Below are 24156 nucleotides of genomic sequence, written 5' to 3' on the forward strand. Positions count from 1 at the left end.
AAACAGGGAAACCTTTATTAGTAGGTACTGCATTGCGATAAATTAGTTTATTGATCTGTTTACCACATTACCGATAGGAAACTGTCAATGCGCACAACTTACCTGTGCATTTTTAAAACTAAAAAAATCAATGTAAAGTTTTAATGAAATAACACATCTCGTCGTTGAAAATGTTAACACTTTCATTTTTCTGAATAAAGTACAAACTTTACTCAACGCATATTCCAAAACCTATTTCCTTTGAGGAAAGTACATTGTAAGATCTAACATTAATTAGAAGGCTAATGAACGGCGTTTAGTTTTCTAAAAACTTAAATCCACCGTGTATATGAAAAAGGATGCAGGATTAATTCAAGACATTTCCATTTAACAAATGGCATTGTTAAGAGCTGTTTTTTTGCAAATAATGATGTGCTGCTGTTGTGTTAATATTGCTTAAAACAAATCTGTATTTAACTAAATAAAACAATCACTAGTGTGTTAGACTATGTTCTATACACGACTGTGTTATAACCAGGGATTAACTTCAGCCAGAGCTGTCCAGGGATGAGCTCTGGCAAATATGTATTTCGTGTTGTTTTTTGACATATAAATGTACACTACTGTCGGCTCATTTATTTTTATACAGTAATATATGTATACAATAACTGATGTTTAAGTATATTTGATAATTATCCTTAAAATAATTCAACGTCTAAAATTACCTTTTTTTAAACCGTGGAAAATTACATTGAACAATACCATAATACGATTCTCTTGAAAACAATGCAACGGCGTCTTCTACGTCTGTACAAATTAATGAGCACTAAGCAGCATGCTCTTGTAATAAGTGATAACTTTGACAATAAATACAGTATACTATATACTGTATTTATTGCAGCTGTTGTGGCAGGACCTGCTTGTCCCGCATAGGCCTCTTCAGCCACCAGCGTGCCTGCAGAAGACGTGGATGTCCTTCCTAGATCTTCGTTCGCGAAGCCAAGCCATGATGGGACTATATACTACACATGGCTAGAATGCCCTCAAACACAACCCGCTCAGGTGCTGGGTGAGAGTGGGGTGGTTTAAGAGTTTTCTCTAGTTAACGAGTTAAGGACACATTTAGTGGATCAGCTTTAGCTCACCAGGTAATGACACCGGCCAGATAGTTCATGTGTAACAACGATTAATTTGCTCTTGCCCCATTAGGGCTTACAAAAATAACGAACCATTGAAATCGGTTGTGTGTATCACTTGTGTAGCCCACACTAAACTGCTCTGTGCTGTGCCCTTTCTTAAAGACGTCGGCGAGTGTGACCTTTGTTCAATTTAGTTCTGTCCGTGATATTACTCAACAGCTTTGCATTGGATACTCCTCTCAGTTGCAACCAGTTGTTCAAATGTCCTAATTTTTGCACGTTATCCACTTTCCCGTGCTCATAATTTTACAAGTCAAAACATTTGATTCAGCCTTTTGTTCTCTCAATATATTCAATGCACTAGACTGCATTGAATACTGTAATCATGACATTATAATGGTTTTAAAATAAACCACTCAATACTAAACTGCATCAATACACATCACGAAGGCATAGATTTGGATAAGGTGGCTAAATATATTGTATGGTCAATTTCAACAGGCTGCAGAGGGTAGTAAAGCACATAAATGTGGGTGTGGAAGCCATGGCGAATGGCAATCAGGAACGAGGTTTTCTTTCGGTAAAGTCACGTAGATAGAAAAAAAAAATTGAAGATAATAAAAGGAAAACCCACAATAAAAATTACAATAAAAATATGAAAGACAAAATATTTTTTTTTTAAACAGAAGAGGGTGAGCAGCAGGCTTGTACTGTATGTGGTTTGAGGAAGAAATGGCTAAAGGGTATAACTGAGAATACAAACAGGAAATAGAGTGACACAGAGAAGGGAAGTCTTGAGTTTGCATTCTGAAGGATGAATCCACTGTTGCCACATCAACAACTCTCCGTTAACACGACATTGCCATACAGAGTATTCCTTTGTACTAAACATCACCAAAAATCCATTACGATCGAGTACTTGCCATCAATAATCACCACTAGACCTGTGCTCATCACGACTAGAATTGTGTACAGAAAATACTTGTAAAGAATACACATGCAAAAAAATGCGTGCACTCTTCGAAAAATTACATTTCAAAGAAAGATTACACTGACCACAAATAAATTACAGCACATATATATAAAAACGAGCACACATTAATTGAGTGTGACGATGTGTAAATAACACTTGCCTGGTTAGAAGCGCATGCAGGTCATAACCAGAGCAAGCACACAGCAAAACGAGGAGGTCTCGTGAATATTTACTTCAACGGGTTGAAATTACAAGCCGTGGCCAATACTTGGTTGAGGATCAAGAGTAGGACTCCTCTTATATGTGACCCTATTATCTGTAATTCCTATAATCTGTGGACCCTATTATCAACAACAAAAATACACTCATTTGCAGCCCTCTGTGGACAAGTAAAGTAGATTTGAAGGTAGCATTGCAGATCATTGAGATCAGAAATCTTCATCCAAAAATCACCTCAGATAAGTGGAAGTTGTTCTCCAATGCATAATCGTAATATAATTGACTATGATGGCATTCACGAATATTATCTGCCACGTGAGGAAAAGATGCTCCTATACAGAACTTAATAAAAAAAACATTCAATGGGGATGTAGCAATGAAAAGATTTACATTGTTATTGGTACATGCAAAAACTGTTTCTTTAAATTTCCAAATAGTATGCAGCGAGTTTTTTTTGTTTCATCCACAAAAAAGTGTACAGTCACTACAGATGCTCTATGCACCCTGGAGGTGGTGATTCATCGTATCCCTTTTTTTACCCTCAAGTGAATAGATAGCAAATTCCCATGCAGTACACAGTATTGTACAACAGAGCTGTTCTGCTCCACTGGATTATAGTCTCACATTCTACTTATACTCCACATTGTATTTAGTCATAAACAACCAGGGCTTAATTCTAACTGAAGCTCTGCACTGGAAAATATTCATCCACTCCCTCCTCCCCCCCCTTCTAAAGGGGGTTGTGAGTTCCAGAGAATTATTCTATGATAAATTAAGCCCTGTCAACAACAAAAAGAAATTGCATTAAAATTCAATTTGAACTACTGTAATGTTACATTTTCCATTTAGATTTTGGAAGATATTCATGTAATGCAATGCATTCACAAATGATACACAACTGATAAATACAGCATCAAACAATTTAAATTCAACATACATACATCAATCATACATGTTGTTCCCTTAGCAACTATATGGGGATGACTCAAATGTTTTATGATCCTCATCTTTAACTTTCAGGGGTGACTGTGATTTTCTATAAAAATGTAATGGTGTGTGAACAGGGAGACCTATCCAAGGATGTGTCACACTGTGAGTTTGTGTTCAATCAATAGAGATCGCTGAGTTTAGTTTCCCTGTTGACACTTCACAAGAGCCGAAGCAAACTTTGGTGAACAACACATCTGGTCAAACCTTAGCAGAGGAAGTATGGAAGAAAAATAAAAGAAATACGAGGTCACATTTTATGGCTTTTTCTTGAAAAATGTGGGGGTGTTCAGAGGGACAAAACAACTCGCTCAGGTTTAATGGAGTGTAAATCACACGCATCAAGGTATGATACATCTCTATCACATGGCTTCAGGGGTCATTAGGCCTCAATTAGTTGAAGTGGAAAATGAGGCCCTCGACCCACGTGGCATTACCCCATGCCTTTTGTATGACTTTTGTGATGCATTGATGTTCGGCTTCAGAGAGTCCTGCTGCTATTCAATCCGTTATCAATAGTCATTATTGCCTTCACTGCAGTGCACATGCTGCAGGTCTTTCTTCCACATCAGTATCTCCCAGATGCAACCACCTTCGCTCCATTTCCACCTGCAATGCAAGATTGGTTTTAAAACAGTTTATAGAGCATTCACTCCAACGCTTAAAGCATTTAACTTGGCCACTATCTGGGATGTAATTTGTAACTGAAGATGAAAGCACAATCAGTTGTTATCATGTCCACGAACATCGGCAAGACCTTAGGGGAGAGTAAGGTCACTGTGAATCTATCACCACTTGCGGATGATTATAGATTTAGGTGAAAACTTAAGAATATCCATTGGCAGTAGGACACAAGGACATACAGAAAATGCCTATCTGTCATTAACACTGCCTGAATGTAACAAAAATCCACCGTGGAGATGAATCGGTGAAATCAACTCGTGTGTATCGATGAGCTTTGAGCAATGACAGCAACCTGGTGAGGCCTTCATCAACTTGACGAGATATTAACTACATCGCCTGGTATACAGGAGGTTGTGAGTTTTATCCTGACCCTGACGCCTGCATATGGAGTTTGCATGTTCTCCCCGTGGTCGCCGGATCCACCGTTTTTTCTCTCCACATTTAGAAACATGCGTTTACAGTATTTGGCTGCCATAAATTCCCATACGATAAGCCACTTCGTTGAGCTATAATTAATTTGTGGACAGGTCTCTTTTGAAAAAGAGCTATATAGCTCAGTGGGTTTTTACCTGGTAAAAGAAAAAAAATATTGCAACACATTTGCTTCACCGGTATACAGTACAGTATATCAAAGCTACCATTTCTGACAATGTCTTTATTGCTGAAAGATTAAAATTAATTGCCTAAAAGATTGCCCAACAGTAGCTTTCTGTTATGTGGCAGTCTTAATAACATCATAACCAGCAGCAGCAGAAGCAGCCATGGTTAGCCCACTGCTGGATGCAGGCCTCACCAAGCCACCAGCACCTGCCACGATCCTGCAATGCATCAATGCACCTAGCACTTGAACTGATTGACGACCAACAATCAAAGTTCACTTCCTTTCGACGTGTCATTGTTTACCTTGCAGTGAAAGTGAGACTTGTAGGTGACACATTTGGCCAGGTTGGGATTCGCAGGCGAGCTGACGCAGCCCACCACGGTCCTGGAAGCCATCGCCGCTGGCATGTCAAACTCCACGTCCACGGAACGGAAGAATGCACAAGGAAGCTCCTTGTTTGATCCCAGCTCCAAGCGACACGAGAAGCGGTGAGGATGATCTGCAGCTTCAAAAGAAAAAAAGGGGAGAAGGAAAAAAAACCGTTTCTTTTTCAAAATGACAATTCGACACTTGGACAAATCTGTTATGGAGATACAGTTGCTTTTAAAACGGCCTCTGTGTTGAATGTTCATGTTTATTTGTATCCATATTTGCTTTACTGCTAAAGTCATGTATTTGGAATTGCAATTTTTTGCCATTATCAAAAAAGGAAACGAAAGTTAGAGAGTGCAGCCCTGCAATAATTTCCTCATGTCACTGCTTCCGGAAGGGTTCCCAAGAGAGGGAGCTCAAGAGATTGCCCCTCTAGAGGCAACGTGGCCTACTCTTCCACGCTGGCCAAAATTATCACGGAAGAGATGGAAGTACCCACACTTTACCCCACAACACGAGACTTACTTAGCGTGGCGTACCCCAATTAACGAGAACACTGCAGGGTGGACAGAGGCGGGGGGGGGGAGGCGTTAAGAAACTTGCCTCACTGTTTCAACTACCAGAACAGAAGTGACCTTTGGATTGCCAGCCCACTTTGCTAACTTCTAAATGGGTATATAAATTATTGTCCTTTTGTGTGTGTATGTATGTGCCACTTACCAACATTCCTATCTGGTAGCTTCTCAATGCGCCACACAATAGCATTGAACGCATGTTCATATTTTGCAGATCCGATGGTCACTTGCATCAATGGCTCTGAACCGGTGCAGCTGACACTGCCAAACTTGGCGCTCTTATTCACTTTAGCGGTCAGTGACTTTTGCTTGATGAGGTTCTCGGTGCGGAAGATTTTTACCCAGTCTGCCGGGATTGGGTATCGCACCATAACATTCTCACATGGGACAAGCAGGTGGGGGCTCTGATTTGATGAGAACTCTGTTGACATCACCAGCCAAGACTGCAGCTCGATAAAGGCTCCTTGAACAGTAGCTATGGTTTTTATCAGAAACGGGAGCCCCTTTTCTGGGAAAATTGTGCGGAATCGCATCAGCTCAATCTTGCAAGCATCTGGCGGGGTGAATTTAACCATTTTGGATGTGTTGAACTCTACAATTTTGGTACAGGAATGGAATTGATAGCCATAGAAAGCCATGCTGTCAATCTCGGTGAACGCAGTTTCCGTCGAATTTGTGTGGCAATTGTGAAAGTCGAGGCAGCAATCATGATTTCCAGAAATAAAGGCAACCGTTTGAATATGTGTAGTAACTGCATGTTGTACGAGGTCATTATCCACACTCAGAATGCCCTGAAATTCATCAAAGACCTCCACCAGCATCATATCCTCCATATATGCCACGTCTGTTTCCACGGGACATGGCAGCCTCATCAGCTCGTCCTGTACCGACTGCACGAAACTGGTGAAGTCACCGTAATCGGTCGTGCCAAGTTTCAGCAGCTCAGACCTGTTGTCAGCAAACAAGAGCGTTGGCTTTGCCTGGAATTTACGCTTCTCTTTGTACGCAACGGCCTCGATTCGTAGAGTGTGAATTTTGCCAAGCTCGTTAAAATGCTCCAGTCTAAATTCGGAAAGCTCATGGCCAATTTGCAACGTGAACTTTTTAAAAGGCTTCTCTAAGCCTTTCTCGTAGTAGAACTGCAGCAGCCCATCCTTGAGAGTAAGATAGACGGGTCCCCATTGTCGAGATGACATCTTGCTCTTCCGTTCAGGGATCCGCAGCATTAGATGCCAACCCTCACTCTGAGCGACATAGTCGGGGCAATGCACGCACAGCGATGACACAACAGCAGAAGAGCATGGTAGATTATTGAGGCTTTGAGAGTCTACGCCATGACTCTGCGTCGGCTTCACGGCACATTCTTCTTGATGGCCAGACTCCACTGAACTTATCTGGCTGCTCGTTCCATCAGAGAAGCCGGAGCTTCGCTTGGTTTCATCAACCTCGTTAGTGGGAAAGCACGTGACTGATGATGAGTAGAGGTTATTTCCCCAGTCTCCTTCCCCTGAAGGTTTTGAAATTACATCTTCCAAGTGCTCACAGTATGAATGAAAAGGGTTAACTGGTGATGTCTGCGCTGGCTCAAGCAGATTCGTCAAAAAAGGATTTGTTGGATGCAGTGGAGTGTACAGCTCCGATTCATACTCAGAAATGGTTGTACATTCTGGCGAAGAGGTTGTCTCACTATTGAGCGGCTCATTCAAAGAATCAGTGACGTAGCTACGTATCTCAGATTCCCCCTCTAAGCAGTGCGAGTCAAATGCAGAATTGACAATTCCATTTGCAATGTTAGCCCTGCATTGATTAGCATCCGAGGAAGAGACTTTCTCCCACTCTGGGACCCCAGGCTCTTCATCAAATGTCACCCATTCTGAAAAATGAGCAGCAGTCATGATGCCCACACTGGACAGGCACTGTTGTGTTCACTCTCCCAAGGTTGCAGTGCAATGCATCACATCCGCGAGTCTGGAGCCGGAACCTAAAATGAGACACAGAGTACCACAGAAAGGGAATATGGTGCAGGCATTGATGTTTATATCCTTTGAATACTAATATATTCATTGCACTCTATGGAAATCCTGACTTTATTATTGTGACTAGCCATGTTCACTTATAATAAAAACGAGTTTACAACAAATAAGCCCCTTTCACTAACTGCTTCCAAAGGTTGAGTTTGTAATATATATGGTAATGTGACACCTCCAGTTTGCAAGCACGGTCATAATCATTTGTTCACGGGCATTGTGTTATTGTGTTATATGAAGGCATATTTAGAGACATTTTAGCGACTCGCTTACCAATTTAAGAATAACAGAGAAGTGTGGTAGTTTTTAGTAACTTTACTCATTATAGGAATGGATAACACTACTTTAGACAATAGAGTATTTAATTTTAACACGGTACATTCATTAGGATAAAAAAAATGCTCACAATTTCAGTTGCATTATCATTTAAAATAATAAATATACATGGAGTGCTCTTGCCAAAAACATCTAGCAACCCAGCAGCATTTGCTGAACAAGCTGGCCTGATGATGAGAATATGAAGGTTGAAAGCAATCCAAAGTTTGCTTGCTTAAACAAGTGCTGCTGGATTAATATCAGTCTTTAAAACCAAAAGACCAAAACATTTGTATTTCCACGTGGAGAAAAATAATGTAGTTGTGCTTATACTGTTGTATATGCCTTGATACATGCAGCATTTAAGCCACACACATTTAAAAATATAAAAGTCCTGTTTTGAAATCGATGATGAAATTATAAGTTAAAACTAAACTTTTATTTTTATTTTACCAGGTAAAGTGACCTGGCCACAAATAATAGCTTAACAAAGTGGCTAATCATGTGGAATTTTATTGCAGGCAACTAATCTAAAAGCATGTTTCTAAACGTGGAGGGAAAAACCGGAGAGAAACTCGATGAGACCACAGTGTAAGAGAGCACACAAACTCCAAATATACAGGCATCAGGGTTGGGATCGAACCCAAAACCGCCTGTATATCAGGCGAGTTGTGTAATACTGTATCTAGCCACCGTGCCACCCCAAAGGATACTGGTATGATGAGTGTTATTTATTTAGCGGTGTTTTTCAGTTACATATACTATCGATGACTAATCACGATAGGGCAAAACAATATCCCTGCCAAGGGTATTCACCTTCCCTGAAAATGGGGCGCGACATCTCAGTGGATATCTCCAAAATTAACAAGAAAATGTGTATATGGTGCGGCTACGTATGTAGCTACCGTGCTGTAGCATGGTTTGTATCTAAAAATAATACTCTTCAAGGACACATTTTTACGCTCTTATAATTTTAACTTCAATTAACTCTTTACGTGGTGTGAGCTCCAATGGCTGACGCCAAAACAGACTGCATAAATACATCTAAATTGCAGTACTATACGTGGCAGTACAGCATTTGTTATTGCAGGCACTATTCCGGTAAAGTACCCATTTGTTTTCGAATAACCACTCCACTATAGCCCTGGTAACATAGCCCTGATAATGTTGTTGATTTACTCTCCAGCTGACTGCGGGCTGAAGTAGTTTACTAATTGACACGTCTTGTTTAAGTGACAAACCTCACTGGCTGTGTCGGGTTGTGGAGAGCTATGACACATTCATACTTATGCGATCTAACCCAACAACATTTATAATGAACATTATACTGGTAACATATCCCTGATAACATAACCCTGGTAATATATATGTTAACATAGCCCTGGTAACAATAGCTCTGATACAATAGCCCTGGTAACAATAGCTCTGATACAATAGCCCTGATAACATAGCCCTGGTAACAATAGCTCTGATACAATAGCCCTGGTAACAATAGCTCTGATACAATAGCCCTGATAACATAGCCCTGGTAACAATAGCTCTGATACAATAGCCCTGGTAACAATAGCTCTGATACAATAGCCCTGGTAGAGGAGGGTGACGGAGTAACTGGACTCGTTGCGGGCAGTTGTTGTGCAGCTGGTGTCGCTCCTCACTGCTTCTACGGTGGCGGGGCGTTCCGGGGTGGAAGTTTCAGTGGGTTCGTCTACAGACGTGACGGCCGCCATTACGCGTGCAGAGGGAAGCATGCAGTCCGACACCGCCATTTTGGGAGGCGCGGGAGAGGCGGGGACGGAGTCGGCCATTTTACAAGAGACGCGTGGTGCTCAAGACACAGCGGCCGCCACTAAGGATGCGTAAAGTGTAACCGATCGTACTCGAAGACTTCCTCAAGGTAAATAATTCGTCGTGGCAGGTGGCGACTGGAGGCGATTCGGGGCGGCTTTCCATTCAGTACATTTGACAGAGGAGGAAACGCTGGTCGCCCTGCCGACTGTTTTGGACGACGACACTCTTGCGGTCTTCAGAGCTATTCCTACTGAGAAAAAGTCCACTCTTCAGGGTGCTTATGCTGAAATGGCGGACGTGCACGAGCCGCCTCTGACACGCGACGCAAATTTCTTCAATGTAAGCGAGGAGAGGCCGAGATGCCTCTCGCCTATCGCAGCGTGCTGTTGGTGTTGGGTCTGGCTAGACACATGGGAGTGGTCTTACCTGTGTGTGACGAAGACATCCAAACATCCCGGTGGGCCTCCAGGTGTCTTCAGGCCCACGAAAATCTACAGCGTTAGTTTCAGATGGCGGCGTGGACGGCGGACCACAGCTAGATGGGGAACGGAAGGGATGGTAGCCGAGCAAAGTGGTGGTGGTTCCGGCCGGCGATGTGTCTTCAGGGGGGGGACGTCGCTGCTGCGGTTCCGTCGTGGAATCAGAGACAGGGCAATGCTGTGCGTCATTGATGGAGCTGGAGACCATGTCAACATGAGGACTGGGTGCTGCAGAGGCCGCCATTGGCCTGTTTCCGCTGCGGCCAGCCGGGGCACTTCGCGAGGGGATGCCAGAATCGCCCTCCGTCACTGACTGCTGCTCCGGCGCCCGCTGCCCCTCCGACAGCTCAATCTCAATCCCAACAGGTGACCATACTCTTTGGTTCTTTCGTAAAGTCACGTAATATTTTATTTTATTTTATACCTACTTGACTTTACCGAAAGAACCAAAGAGTATGGATTCCTGCAGTCACAAAAGCTTTAAATCAAGACCCAACAGGTGAGTTGGTACACAAACTATTGCATCAGTTGACGGGCCCCGATTGATCCTTCATGGCGGCCTTTTAATGTGGAGAGAGGATATGTTGGATCGCTGGTGGCTTGTCGTCCCCACTGCTCTCCAGGGTGACTTGGTTCGCGTGCTGCACGAGGATGAGCAGTTGCACCTCGGTGTCCAGAAGTCCCTCTTGACAATACAGCGTGACTATCATTGGCCGGGGATGACAGCCGATGTTTCCAGATGGATCCAAGGATGTGTTGAATGCATGCACAGGAAACCGCCGCAGCGGAAGTCCCATCCGCCGATGCAATCCATTTCGGTTTCGCGTATTAACGAATTGGTGGCGCTCGATATCTTTGGGCCCTTCCTGGCCACTCCACAAGGGAATAATTTGTTTTTAGAGGGGGTCGAATATTTTTCCCGATGGCCTATGGCTTGGCCGCTGCCTGACCAGGCAGCGGCCTCCATTGCGGAGGCGTTTGTTTACTATTATGTGATAGACAAGGGAGCCCCGGAGCAACTGCTCACTGACAAGGGCGCAATTTCTCGTCTAAATTGCTGCGTGAGTTTTGCGATACTTTGGGTACTAGGAAATTTAGGACGTTGCCGTACCACCCACAGACAGATGGGATGGTGGAGCGCCTGAATAGAACTTTGACCTCCATGCTCTGTCAGGCGGTCGACGCTGGGCAGATGGATTGGGATTTGCATGTGTCGAGTGTACTCGCCGCGTATAGGATGGCCCCTCATACTTACATGGGGTTTTCACCGTTTTTTTGCTCATGTATGGGAGGGAGAATGTGCCCCCTATTGATGCTCAATTGGGTTTGTCACTGGATAAAGGGAAGTCAAGATTGTCTGAGCATGTGCAAATTTCACTACAGCATATTTCTATGGCTCGAGAGGCGGCCAGAGTTAACGCCGCAAAAACACAGGCGCGCAATGAACGTAATGCGAGGAAGCCGGATCACGTGCTGCCATGGTCCATTGGCGACAAGGCATGGTTGCATTGCCCCCAGGTGCCGGTTGGTACGTCTCCTAAGTTACATAAGCCCTGGCAAGGACCCGTGGAAGTGGTCGAGGTGAAACGGCCACAATGTGTGTGTATCCGGGTGGGCCGTTGTCGTTGATTCGTCCGTCCTTCTCGGTTGAAGCCGTTTGTCTCTCTATGTATCGCCTCTTTATCTACAACGATTGGCCTGCCGGTGTCTGATGTGTCCGACGGGCCGGGAATGGTGTGTTCGGAGGGCGTGTGTCGGAAGGACTGTGTCGTGCCGTCCACAGCATTCGGGCCTGTGACTGTGGACAGGGATCAGGACCTCGCCGGGATCAAGTATGCGCCTGCTGCTGCTGTGCTTGCTGCTCCTGTTCCTCCTGTGCTGCAGTCTGCACCTCCGGTCGATCCGCGAGCAGGAGGCCATCCCTGTTGACAGACCAGCATTGCGGACTCGGTCCAAATGCTTGCGGATCCGTTGATCCTTGCTCTGGAGTGCTCGGGAAAGTGTCGGACTGTCTAGGGTTGTGGCGTTTGTTCCCTTCCTCCGTCGTGCCCCTTACATCCCCTTCTCGCCGTGTTCCCTCGTATTGCAGGTTAATTGATCCATGCGTTGTCCCGCTCTTTAAGGCACACGTCACGAGTTCTCTTTTACACCTCTTTTTTACAATCAAATTTGTCTCTCCTACTCGCTCCCTCCTGCTCGCTCCTACATTAATGTACGGGGGAAATTGGCACCAACCACTCTGTGGGCTGGTAGCTCTCCCTTCTCGTCAATAGGGGGCGGAAGCGCTATCACGCCAGGGCGAATGGCCATGGCCCAAAAGGGGCCAACGACAATCCCTGGGAAACAGATCCTGGGACACATCCCGGGAGGGGGGGACCGGGGGATGATGTCACCTTCCAGAAAGTTCTGGAAGGGAGGCATGGCAAGGTCGGAGCAAGCCACGAACCAGTATATAAGCCGAACCACTCAAGGGTCTGGCTCAGTCATCTCCAAGCCAAAGACTGAAGACCTGGGCTGAGGTTAGGACCCTGGACCCCAAGCTCCGTTATCCTTCTAAGGGCCAGATCTGAGTGAGGCCAGTGGTCAGGACCCGACGACCCAGTACGGTCGGGTCAGCATAGCCCCTTACATCCCCTTCTCGCCGTGTTCCCTCGTATTGCAGGTTAATTGATCCATGCGTTGTCCCGCTCTTTAAGGCACACGTCACGAGTTCTCTTTTACACCTCTTTTTTACAATCAAATTTGTCTCTCCTACTCGCTCCCTCCTGCTCGCTCCTACATTAATGTACGGGGGAAATTGGCACCAACCACTCTGTGGGCTGGTAGCTCTCCCTTCTCGTCAATAGGGGGCGGAAGCGCTATCACGCCAGGGCGAATGGCCATGGCCCAAAAGGGGCCAACGACAATCCCTGGGAAACAGATCCTGGGACACATCCCGGGAGGGGGGGATCGGGGGATGATGTCACCTTCCAGAAAGTTCTGGAAGGGAGGCATGGCAAGGTCGGAGCAAGCCACGAACCAGTATATAAGCCGAACCACTCAAGGGTCTGGCTCAGTCATCTCCAAGCCAAAGACTGAAGACCTGGGCTGAGGTTAGGACCCTGGACCCCAAGCTCCGTTATCCTTCTAAGGGCCAGATCTGAGTGAGGCCAGTGGTCAGGACCCGACGACCCAGTACGGTCGGGTCAGCATAGCCTCTAGATTTGAAGATTTCATGACTGCAAGGATTCATACCCTTAGTTTTTTCGGTAAAGTCACGTAGGTACCTACGTGACTCACCTACGTGACTTTACCGTAGGTACCTACGTGATTTTACCGAAAAAACTAAGGGTACAGCATAGCCTCCTCTAGGACCCCAGCCGGAGGACGGAAGGTTAACGGGATTCCCAGTGCCAGGGCCCGTGTAGTGCGGAGGCCATACCTCCCCAGGTGTCGGGTAAAGGGCCCGTTACCCCTTTTGTGTTAAGGACCTTGTAATTAGAATCCAAATAAATATCGTGTTGCCTCACAATAAGTTAACTGCCAATTATTACCTACTACATTAACATTAGCTGCCCCGCCCATCTCTAAATCTTTATAAACAGCCTGCCTCAGCAGATTCCCCCTCTTTTTCACCTGAAGACGGTTGCTTGTGTTGCGATCGAAACGTCGTGATCTATTATTTTTCTACCTACGTGACTTTATCGAAAGAACCCAAGAGTATGGATTCCTGCACTCACGAAAGCTTCAAATCAACACATACACTTATTAGGGTGAAGATTTTGTCATGAATTTCATCCAACTTTAAATCTACACATATCAGTCACGGCATTTGTAACAAAATGACACGTCTCATTGATAATTGAGGGTCCCACGTGTTTGACAACAACTTGGATGTGTTTGACACGGCGGGCCTGCCGATATGCAATTTCATATCAAATGCAGCCTGTGTAGTGAAAATTCTGACATTGGCACAAAACGCTCTGTGATCTTTGAGTTGTTTTGCCAAACAATTTTTTTAATTATCTGATAACCATGCAGCTCAAAACGCTGTCAAATTACAACTTTTTCATTATCGATTATACCGATATGAACAACCCTGCGTGCTGTATTTTACGGTGCTTATTTTAGCCTTTTTAGAATATCTGCTGCTGTTGTGGTATGTGGTCTCTGGGAGCATATTTGGGTTCTCGTCTGTTGCTGTAACTGGTTTGACGAGTAAAATAGACAGGTGGGGGGGGGGGAAACCCGACAAAATACCGTGGAGCTTCTTCGCCAGGAGCCAGTGTTCATCAGCCAACAGAAACGTCTACGCAGCTTGGCGTGGATAAACACAGGCAGATATGTGCCCTTCACAGAGGTTCTGAATGACAGCCGGGGACACTGAAGCCATGCAGAGCAGTCTATGGCACGGGTCGATTAATGGTGCCATAGGCATTGACCAGGTCGATGAAGAAAACAAGTGCAGCTCATTCCTGTATGTGTGTGAAAGCGCGTGTGTGTGTGTGTGCGTGTAAACGATGTAAAGTATATAAAGACAAAGATCCCCTGAATAGATTGTAAGGACAAGTACTGTTAGCAAACACATATGAACGGTACACGGGGGAGTGGGTGGCCAGCACCGCACACGACCGCTTTTATCTCCCCAGTGTCAATATTTACATGCCACACCAGGTACTCATTTGAGGCTGAGTCGACTTAGGGGAGGCCCAAGACCGCTCCAAATAATTGTCACCGATGTTGGTGGCCGTGAGTGGTAATCGAGCTCGTGTCGCCGGGTTCATAGTGCAGCGCTCTAACCGCTGCACCACCACTCGCCGTAAATAATTATTGTATACTACACGTGTTTACATGGGACGCCCTTGCACTATTTCACCCCCATCTGGTGCCAGCAGCCATTTGAATGTAGAATGTACAGACAGTACAACCAGCTGAGTTGCCTTCCACGACACAACAGCTGTCTGTCATGACTCATGTCTAATCACACACGACCCGTTACTGTTGGGCTCGATGTTATTGCCTGTGCTTGAATACGAAATCTACATCTCTGCTATTAAGAAGGGCCATTGGACGAAAGGTCACTTATATTTCAATATACAGTCATGGTTTTTTTTAAGGCAGTGTTATCGATGAATGTGTTGAGTTTTTGTCTAGTTATTGGGACTTGTGCACGACTGCGAATGACCCATTATCACGAAACAGCACCAACAAAGTGTGTGTTACACACTTTCCTGTGTGTTACAAAATTTGCTGTGTTTGGGACTATACCTTGTAAGGTATACTGCATATCACTTCCAAGAGCCAGTTTACTTATCTTTTTTTTCTTCTTCCATTATCTCTTATTTTACTCCCATTGCCTTGTAAACAACTTGAAAAAGCCGCAGTGTATGCCCTGGCAGGCACACACACACACAGCGCAACCCATCTGCTGTTGTCTTTTAAGAGCAGCATTGTGAGACTGCCCCATCTGTTCGTGACTCATTTTCAAACCACACTGCAAACCCACGCAGCACTTTCACACGTGTTTGTTCACTCACGCCCGTCTCCGTGTCGCATTTTGAGATTGTTTAATCCTGTTTCTTGAGCTAAAATCGAGATGATTAAATCTCCGAAAATCACGATGAGCTCTTTTTTGGCCCATTTGTAATTCGTAACAATTATTATTATCCATTGTCTAAATTCGCAAATTGCAGTATAGCATAGCAATCAGCAACGTGCACATAATGTATGCTCGAGTCGCGCCTTCCTGCTATGTGTAAGCACACCTTTGCATTCTATTCGTAGTATGTATGACGGGTCACGATGATACTGAGAAAACGTTTTTTTTTTCATCTTAGGTAACTAGGGGAGTGGGTAGCCCAGTTACAACAAAACGAAGATAATGCAAAACACATGTAAATTAGACCATGAAAAGATGTATTGTTTACTTGCGCTGGAATGGGGGTGAAGATTTAGATTGCACCATCTTGTTCTTTATTGACTTCTAAAGTAATTTAGTTTACTTACCAACGGGAAACATGGGCGCTGAGTCACTGACCATTTCTGAGTGAGGAGCAGTTAAAGATCAAACCAGGGTGGGTAAAGATACGTTGTTGTATTTTCACAAGCAGAGTTCATCCACACCCCAGACGAATGTTGAAACCTCAACTTTGCAAAGAGCAGCAAGAACCTAAGGATATGTTTACAAAAAAAACACATCTATCAAGATACGCATATAGAGCATCACATTGCCGCTGAACATTAAACCCTTGCAGATGTCAACGCTTCATTGTGCATGCTGCACAAGGCTGCTATTTCTCGTCGAGGCCAACACATTTCACGCGTTGGCCCTGTGCCTTTCCTTCCATAGCAGCTGCCACGCACAGTCATAAAGTTATCCTAATGGGCAATATTCCCAAACAGTTTTCATTCAAAGCCCCCAACCCCCTCGCCCAACAAATAGTTTATTTTAGTTTTTTGTTGAAATCACGATAGCTTTCTCAAATGTGTTATGAAAGCGCTAATTTGGAATAACTATATGAATGCCGTATATATCACACGCTGCTGTGTAATATCCTCGTAGTAGATGTTGGATAGGTCCATACGCAAGCTTTGACCTTCTTAAATGCCATGCACCGAGCCTGTTGACATTTAGTATGTATGAGGCTTCTAGCCGAAAATGCACCATTCCTAACTTATTGGCGTTCACTGGTAAAAATCCCTTGATAAACATACTTCTTGCATTTTCTCCAATTCCCTGTACACTGCATATGTTTCGTTGAAGTCTCGTAGTTGTGCGTTGCCGTTGACATCGCTTTCTTGCTAAAATAGCAATGTGGACGTGACGAATTAGCATTGGCAGATCGAGTCCCAAAACAAATGGGCCTCTGTAGAACCGTGCACAGATAGCCCAAACTTCTCTGACCGACAGTTCTTTGCAAACACCATGAAAACTTAGGAAGTAACAAGGAGAAGCAGGACAACTTTAAATGTAAAATATACACTGTACATCCATCTCTTAAAACCAAATTTTTTTAGAGCTTTATTTATTTTGTTTAACCAGGTGAGAACTTAAGACACAAGGATAGTCTGAGTCCATTGGTCGCCCAGACCAATACTTTTTTCCAGTAGCGTTTGTTCGAGCTAGCAAACAGAGTGCCGGTTTTGACTACTTGGGCTTATTAGCAGAGTTTGTCTGATCTGCCACTCGATTACCTGTGACTCTTATTACAGATGTAGGGTCTGAGAAAACTCCTATTACACACATCCTCTCCTATCCTGCATTGCGAACAAAACAATTGTTTAAAGACAAATGGATATGATTGGAAAATGCATCATAGTGTATGCTTTCACGTAAAAAAAATGCAAAAACTGGAGTAAATTTCAGATAACATTGCAGATAGTAGGATCTATATTGTTCGTCCCCACATCACCGTGGACAAGAGGAGTTCTGATGTCCTGCTGGGCCTTCAGATGCTATCAGCACGAGCATTCCATCTTCACAATGAAGGCCCATTCAGCGATATTATGCAACAACCCATTATGGGCTGCTGTGTAGGATCTTGGTCTAATAAATTCAACAAGCATACATACTCTTCTGTACATACATCTCTCCACACAAACACGAATCCTCCTTTAGGCCATCAGCCTCTTGGTTCTCCATAACACTGTTATGTAGCAGCATTCGTTCAAACAAGTAATAGGCTGATAGACTAAATATTACAATGGTTTATAGCGAACGCAATTTACCTTCGAACAAAAAGTGCCTTGTAGATTGTAATGTTTACAAGGCGTACACTATTTGACATGTGCAGTACATTTCAGCGTACATTCATAAAGCACTCATTGTAAACTATATCACCAAAGTGAAAGATGTATTATCTTGCGTGTGATAATAATGGGAAAAAGCAAAAGCTTTCTGAGCTGCAACAGCAGCCTAATAGATTACACATCTTTACAAACTCCAAAATTGTATTTACACGCAGAATCCACCACAACACCTGTGATTTTGTTTATTATAACCCTATTGTCACAATCATTGTCTACCATTGTTATATGGTGTGCCATACCAAAATATTACTAGTTGCACAAAGGATAGTAACATCTCATCCTGTGTTCTTGAATCTGAATATGTCTGTGTAAATTTTTTCCTTAACATTTTCCAGGTGAGATAACAGAAGCCGGATTCTGCATGAATAATTTTCTCAGAACCTATCCGACACCACTTATGATGGCATTTGCAGCTGTACACAAACTGTTTAATGAAAACAAATGTAAATGCCTTCCATAATTACATTCTTGCTAATAACACCAAATAGTTTTTTCATTATTATCTATTCCAGTAACTTCTGGGGACCTGTAAATTGTAAAGAAATATGATTTACTCTTCCAATATAGTGTAATAAAAGCACAGACATAGATATTTTCTGGGAGTAATTGGTTCACACGTTATAATTGCACCCGTGGTGTTTTACGGTACGAATTGCATCTGAAGTCATTAAACGTGTCCCATTAGCACATGCAACCAGGCTACACTTTATATACCTATTAACGCAATGTCAACATTACCCAGTGATCAACATGTTGTTATTACCACCAGCTTAACTGGAGTATTTTTAGTTAGGTATTGCAAGAAAAACGCCGCTTATATTCAATGTTGACAATATTGCTAGATATATTCCATACGGCAAGGATCATCCGTAGTTTATAACGGCACTGCAATTAAAAACAAACAAATTAGCGGTTTATTTTTCATAGTGAATGTTGACGCTTAAGTAAAAAAACAAAAAAAATACTCCAGCTACTGTATTTCCTCACAACTGATGTTTTCATACTGTTCAGTGGCTTAAAATCAAGCAACATGCAGTTCCTCTCTCAGGAACATGCAGCAACATCCACATTGACCTTTTGCTTTTCATACAACAGGCACATAACGAAAACAATATATTGCTCTAGATTTGAAGCTTTCGTGACTGCAAAGATTCATACTCTTAATTTTTTCGGTAAAGTCACGTAGGTAAAAAAATGAAATTAAAATGTATAAAATAAAATAATAAAACATCATTATTTTATTTTATTAATTTAAATTTTAATTTTTTTAACTACGTGACTTTACCGAAAAAACTAAGAGCATGAATATATTGATCTTCGCGAAACAAACATAATATTCGATTAAGTGACCGTTCATAGATAGAAGACCCTGTTCTCTGCGATTATAAACTCTTGCACGATGGAATACGTTTTTATGAAACAGTTCATCAGTTTAAAGCAATACCATTCCCATCGCCAACATGCAACCCGCGTACGTAAAACAGATTTAATTCGAATCTCACTTTAGATCCGAGCCAGAGTGGTACATTGCTGAGACGCTACTCACCGACGACACTGGCTCCCTGCAGTCGGCTTGTTGCTGACTTTCAAACAAAACTCGACACACCTCGGATCGAGTGCCCCCAACTTTGCTTGCTACGCAGCGCGAGCACACGGCCAAACGATCATCCGTGCCGACCCAGGCAAGCGCTACTTTGACACTCTTCCCTGCTGTCAAACTGGCCTGGGAAGGGTAACAGTTTTTATTTAGCAGGTGCTGTTTATGGCACTTGGTTCTAAATTACAGGAAAACGATCTCCCTTTATTTATACACACATATGCCAAAGGCAATATTTAAAAAAAGAAAGGAAATTTGATGCTGGGGTGACTGGGGTTTTGGTTTTGAGCAATGGTGCATCAATTTTGTTTTGGTCGGTGAGTGCAAGAGAGAGAGAGAGAGAGCTGCCATGGTGCAGAGTACGTGCGAACGTGCATGCAGGGCACGCTGGCCGCAGAGATTGACGAAAAACGAATCACTCGCAAGAAAGGCAAAGAAAAAAACGTCTTACAGTCGGAGAGGCGATCGTAATTTTGAAAGCGATCCATTCACAATGATGTCAGTCCTTTTGAATCCACCGCCGGTGAATAAGGCACCCATCATAACATCGCCATTTGAGTGACCGTGCTTCAAAAACCCCTGCCTGCTTTTCGTTCTTTCTCTATCGCACATTGGGTCAAGGGCCAGATGCTGTTCAGATGTCACGCGCCACCGACGCAGGTGTGGACTCAAACTGAAGTTGCCCGGATTCATAACGAAGTTGCATGACCGCTACGATTGCCACCCATCGAATCGTGAAAGTGGCTGTACGAGGCAATGTTTTCGTTGCCACGTTCTCAACACGCACACGCACACACACACGCTGCACCGCTGCCAACGAGTAACGGTCACGCTGTTGTGTTACGCACGCATCCGGCAACACACGCCGTGTGTATCGCGTACATCACGGTGTGTGTTGACAATTTACGAGCGACAACATCTTCTTGCGTCACCGATATATAAGTAATGAAATAACAAAAAATGAAGACCCTCGGGAGAAATGTTCGTGCCATGATGCAACAGTATTTCCATCATGATATTGCTAATCTGTTTGGTGAAAGCCGAGCTTGTGCTTGAATTTTACCCCACCATCAATCACATTAATATTCCATATGCAGCCAGACTCCCTTAATTGGTTGATTTACATTAACCATCGAGCATGGCATGGTGTGTCCAGAATATGACTGACATACAGCTCTCCTGGCATGTGTGAAAACATCTTCTGCCAAGAATTCTTATTTTAGGTAAGTTGATCATTTTATATGTATTTACAGTATATTAGTAATGTTATTGGGGTTTTTTTTGTTACTTTCTATAAGACATATACCGAAAGGAATTGAGGAAATGGTTGAGCTCTGGCACAGTGGCTAGCATCAGTGGTGAGCGATATCTGAAAACCCCACTCTGGTAAAGTATGGTCAAAATAAAATCCACAATGTAAATGTTATGGGGAGGCCTTCATCCAGCAGTGGATTGATGAAGGTCTGTTAATCATTATTATTATTGAGTATTAGCCTCAAATGCAGCATTCGAGTTATTTCTACCAACCTATTTGTCTCGAGATAGCTAACCTTTACAATACTGTCCTTAATGTCCATGCAAATGTGTGGCAAAAACGTTAACATACTCTGCACTTGCATAATTACATGAAAATCTGTAGTCAATTTAAACGCGTTATTACCAATTTTGGTATTTAAATCACAATTTTCATAATGCTCCGCTGATGACAGGCACGTTGAATCAATTATATCCCGGTTGAATTATGTGGCTCATTTCCATGGTGCCTAATTACCTGGTTGTGGAAGAACAAAGTCAGATTTCAAACAAAGCTGGGAAGAATAAAATATAAACATCAGTAAGGGCCCCATAGAGTTGGACTCATTTGCCAATATCAACACTTCAATCACCCACATAACCATTTATAAATTACATAGAATGAAAGCCAGTTGAGTCAAAACTACTTACCTATATCATCACTCTAATTTGCATAGTGCTTTGCAAGCGACACATTAAACACACACATGCTAATATGTTGAGTGACGGAAATGTTTTTCATTACTCAATATAATACAGTTGAAGCCTGTTAAAATTCAGGTTCTACTGCCATTTTATAGTCGCATTAATCATACACTTGCACCATGCATCAGATGTTATGAATATATTACAAACAGTGCTGTATTATGTTTGTTCAATACCATATTCATTCCCCAAAAATAATATCACAAATTATCAAGGGACATCACGCTATTTTAAGCTTAAAATAACCGCAACCAAAGCTTTTTCCACATTCCCGACCAAGTAGTTCAATGCATTAATGCCGTGTATGATCTTTGAGGCCTGGGTCAAGAAGGTGTCTGATTTCATAACATCATTTTCTGGTCTATCGCTAAGAGTCACCCTGTAACCACCGTGCTATCTTCTAATACATTTTGAAGCCTGAGAGGACATCCCACAACGAGCGATTTCAAATTCTCTGTTACAGCTTCTGACAATTTTGCATATCCCAATTAATACACTGTAAATGTGACATTTCCATTTGTACATAAAAACTTTCTATTGGTGGGTTGCTGTAATGATGCATGAACTACTGAGTGAAACGTCAATCTTAACAAGCGGGTGGAGCCATTCACTAATTTGATGAGTAAAGTTGCACGAACTAAATGTTATTCAGTTTGCTAAGTGCATATGCTCAAATTGCAAAACGCGGTTTATAATTTGTAAATCTGATGCCAGTGCACGTGAAAGCAATGTTTCATATCACTGCAGTGTGATATGCTTTTATTATACTACACGTATAACATTCACTTTGAAAATGTGTATGAGAATTGAATATTAAATGTACGTTTAAAATGTTCCATTAAACAACAAACACCATTGTGCTTATTCATTACGTATTTTTTTAAAAGTAATCGTAGCATTCGATCTTGAAGAATCTAGTCCATTTTCCAAACTTCTAACAAGCTATGCACACACGTGAAGCATTTGGAACACTAAATAGAGACCGTTTAACATTTGCACAAAACATTTTGTCAAAGAGCCTGAAAACATAACACCGTTAATATTATGGCCTCACAACTGATTAAGCCATTCAATGAAGTAGCAACTCATACCTTCAAAAAATGACAGAACTAACCACAAACGTATAGAAGTTGCGAGCCTGGGACCACTTGCAAGTCTTCTCAAAGCTTCCCTCAACTGCTCCTCCAAGCAGCCCCTGCTCTGCTCTTTGTACAAGCGAGGGCATTTGTCCAGCACCATTGTTCCACTGTGGTCTTGGATTTGTTTTCGATGCACAGGCTGTCGCCTCAGATTTGTGAAGCTCCAGCAACTTCTGCCGCCCTCAATGGGCTCGGAGGCTTGCACAATGGGAGTTGGGGCACAAAGCGTCGATTGTTTGGTGAGCCACGCGCAGAGCTGTTCGCCAGCAGAGGGCCTGTGGGAACATTTCTGGGATTTCATTTTTTCTTCTTCTTCCAAAAGCAGGGCCTCTAGTGTGGTGGCACCGCGGTTGGCCTTTCTTGGGAAACACATTTGGTGAATTCGAACAACTGTTGGTACAAATCTGTGCACCATTTAATTATACGATAGATTGTTGCTGTTTGTATTCTGAACTGTGTCGTTGTGGTGCTCAAACTATCTTCGATTTATCCATGTGTGGCAAACTTTTTTTATCTTTGGGGAGAATTGTATTAAATATTGACTTACAGCTTTCGTGACTGCAGGAATTCATATTCTTTGGGTCTTTCGGTTAAGTCACGTAGATATGTTCAAAGAAAATATTTTAAAAAATAACAAAAAAACTACGACGTTTCGATGGCAACACAAGCGATCGTCATCAGGAAAAGGGGTGGGGGTCCCTTTTGAACCTATCTACGTGACTTTACCGAAAGACCCAAAAAGAATGAGAATTGTATAATTCGCCACTATGTATGATTTTCTGCTTACCATCATACGAAAGATACGTTTTGCCACACTTCCCCATTCATGATTTTCATACCATTAAATATGACACTAAAGAAAAGCGAAAATCATTTAACATTTAAGTCGAACTTATTGATTCCACTTTTTCCCCCAAAACATACTTACGGATAAGCCATTTTGCATTGTAGTTTGGAAAAAAAGTGGATATAATCATGTAAAACATATTATGAGATTTTGCAAACCCAACAGCTCCCGCGTAGATTAGAAGTGGGTAAAAGGGTCCCGGGTGAGGAGGAGTACTGCCTGTATGTTACATCTGTGCGTGGCTACCAAACCCACACTTTTTTTTTAGAAATATCCAGTTATCTCTGAAAACGTTAGGAATTAAAAACCCTTACAGCAGTGCAATGTGCACAGATGACCCCATGCAGTGGCTAGTACAATGGCGAGAAAATGAATGACGATACACTTTCGTGAATGAGTCTAACAGCTTTGGTGGGAGGTGGGCGGGAATGAGGTCAGGAGTTGAGAGGAGGTGCTATGATGAAAGAAGGGACATTTGGTGATACAGCAATCGTGCTGTGACGGTTCCACCTGAAGACGGAAGCTTGTATTGCCTCCGAAACATCGTGATTTTTATTTTATTTTACTTTAATGAATTTAAATTTTTTACCTACGTGACTTTACCGAAAAAACCTAAGAGTATGATTCAGGGGAGTTCTGTCTTCTGTGA

The 24156-nt window shown here is 43.0% G+C and overlaps 1 protein-coding gene across 3 annotated transcripts; it reads right to left on the bottom strand.

Moving 5' to 3' along the window:
* Positions 1–22774, bottom strand: LOC133347155 (stonin-2-like). 3 transcript variants are annotated; one of them, XM_061559190.1, is made up of 5 exons: positions 22613–22774; positions 19473–19649; positions 5675–7510; positions 4885–5087; positions 1–3906 (listed from the first exon to the last, which is right to left on the bottom strand). In XM_061559190.1, exons 3-5 carry the CDS (start codon positions 7422–7424, stop codon positions 3829–3831), a joined length of 2031 nt encoding a protein of 676 aa, XP_061415174.1. In that variant the 5' UTR covers positions 7425–7510; positions 19473–19649; positions 22613–22774; the 3' UTR covers positions 1–3828. The 3 variants fall into 3 exon arrangements, with proteins under 3 accessions (XP_061415174.1, XP_061415172.1, XP_061415173.1); XM_061559188.1 differs by lacking the exon at positions 19473–19649; XM_061559189.1 differs by lacking the exon at positions 19473–19649 and having other exon boundaries at positions 22636–22709.
* Positions 22775–24156: the final 1382 nt, after the last annotated feature.

This window comes from Lethenteron reissneri, chromosome 25 (genome assembly GCF_015708825.2).
Source record: "Lethenteron reissneri isolate LAM-NWPU_2019-01 chromosome 25, ASM1570882v1, whole genome shotgun sequence".
In the NCBI taxonomy this organism is placed as follows: Eukaryota; Metazoa; Chordata; class Hyperoartia; order Petromyzontiformes; family Petromyzontidae; genus Lethenteron; species Lethenteron reissneri.

Coding starts and splice junctions, on each gene's coding strand:
- LOC133347155 (XM_061559188.1), bottom strand. CDS start 7,424: ATGACTGCTGCTCATTTTTCAGAATGGGTGACATTTGATGAAGAGCCT. Junction 5,088..5,674: donor GCTACCAGATAGGAATGTTG/GTAAGTGGCACA, acceptor TTTCTTTTGAAG/CTGCAGATCATCCTCACCGC. Junction 3,907..4,884: donor AGTCTCACTTTCACTGCAAG/GTAAACAATGAC, acceptor CTTGCATTGCAG/GTGGAAATGGAGCGAAGGTG.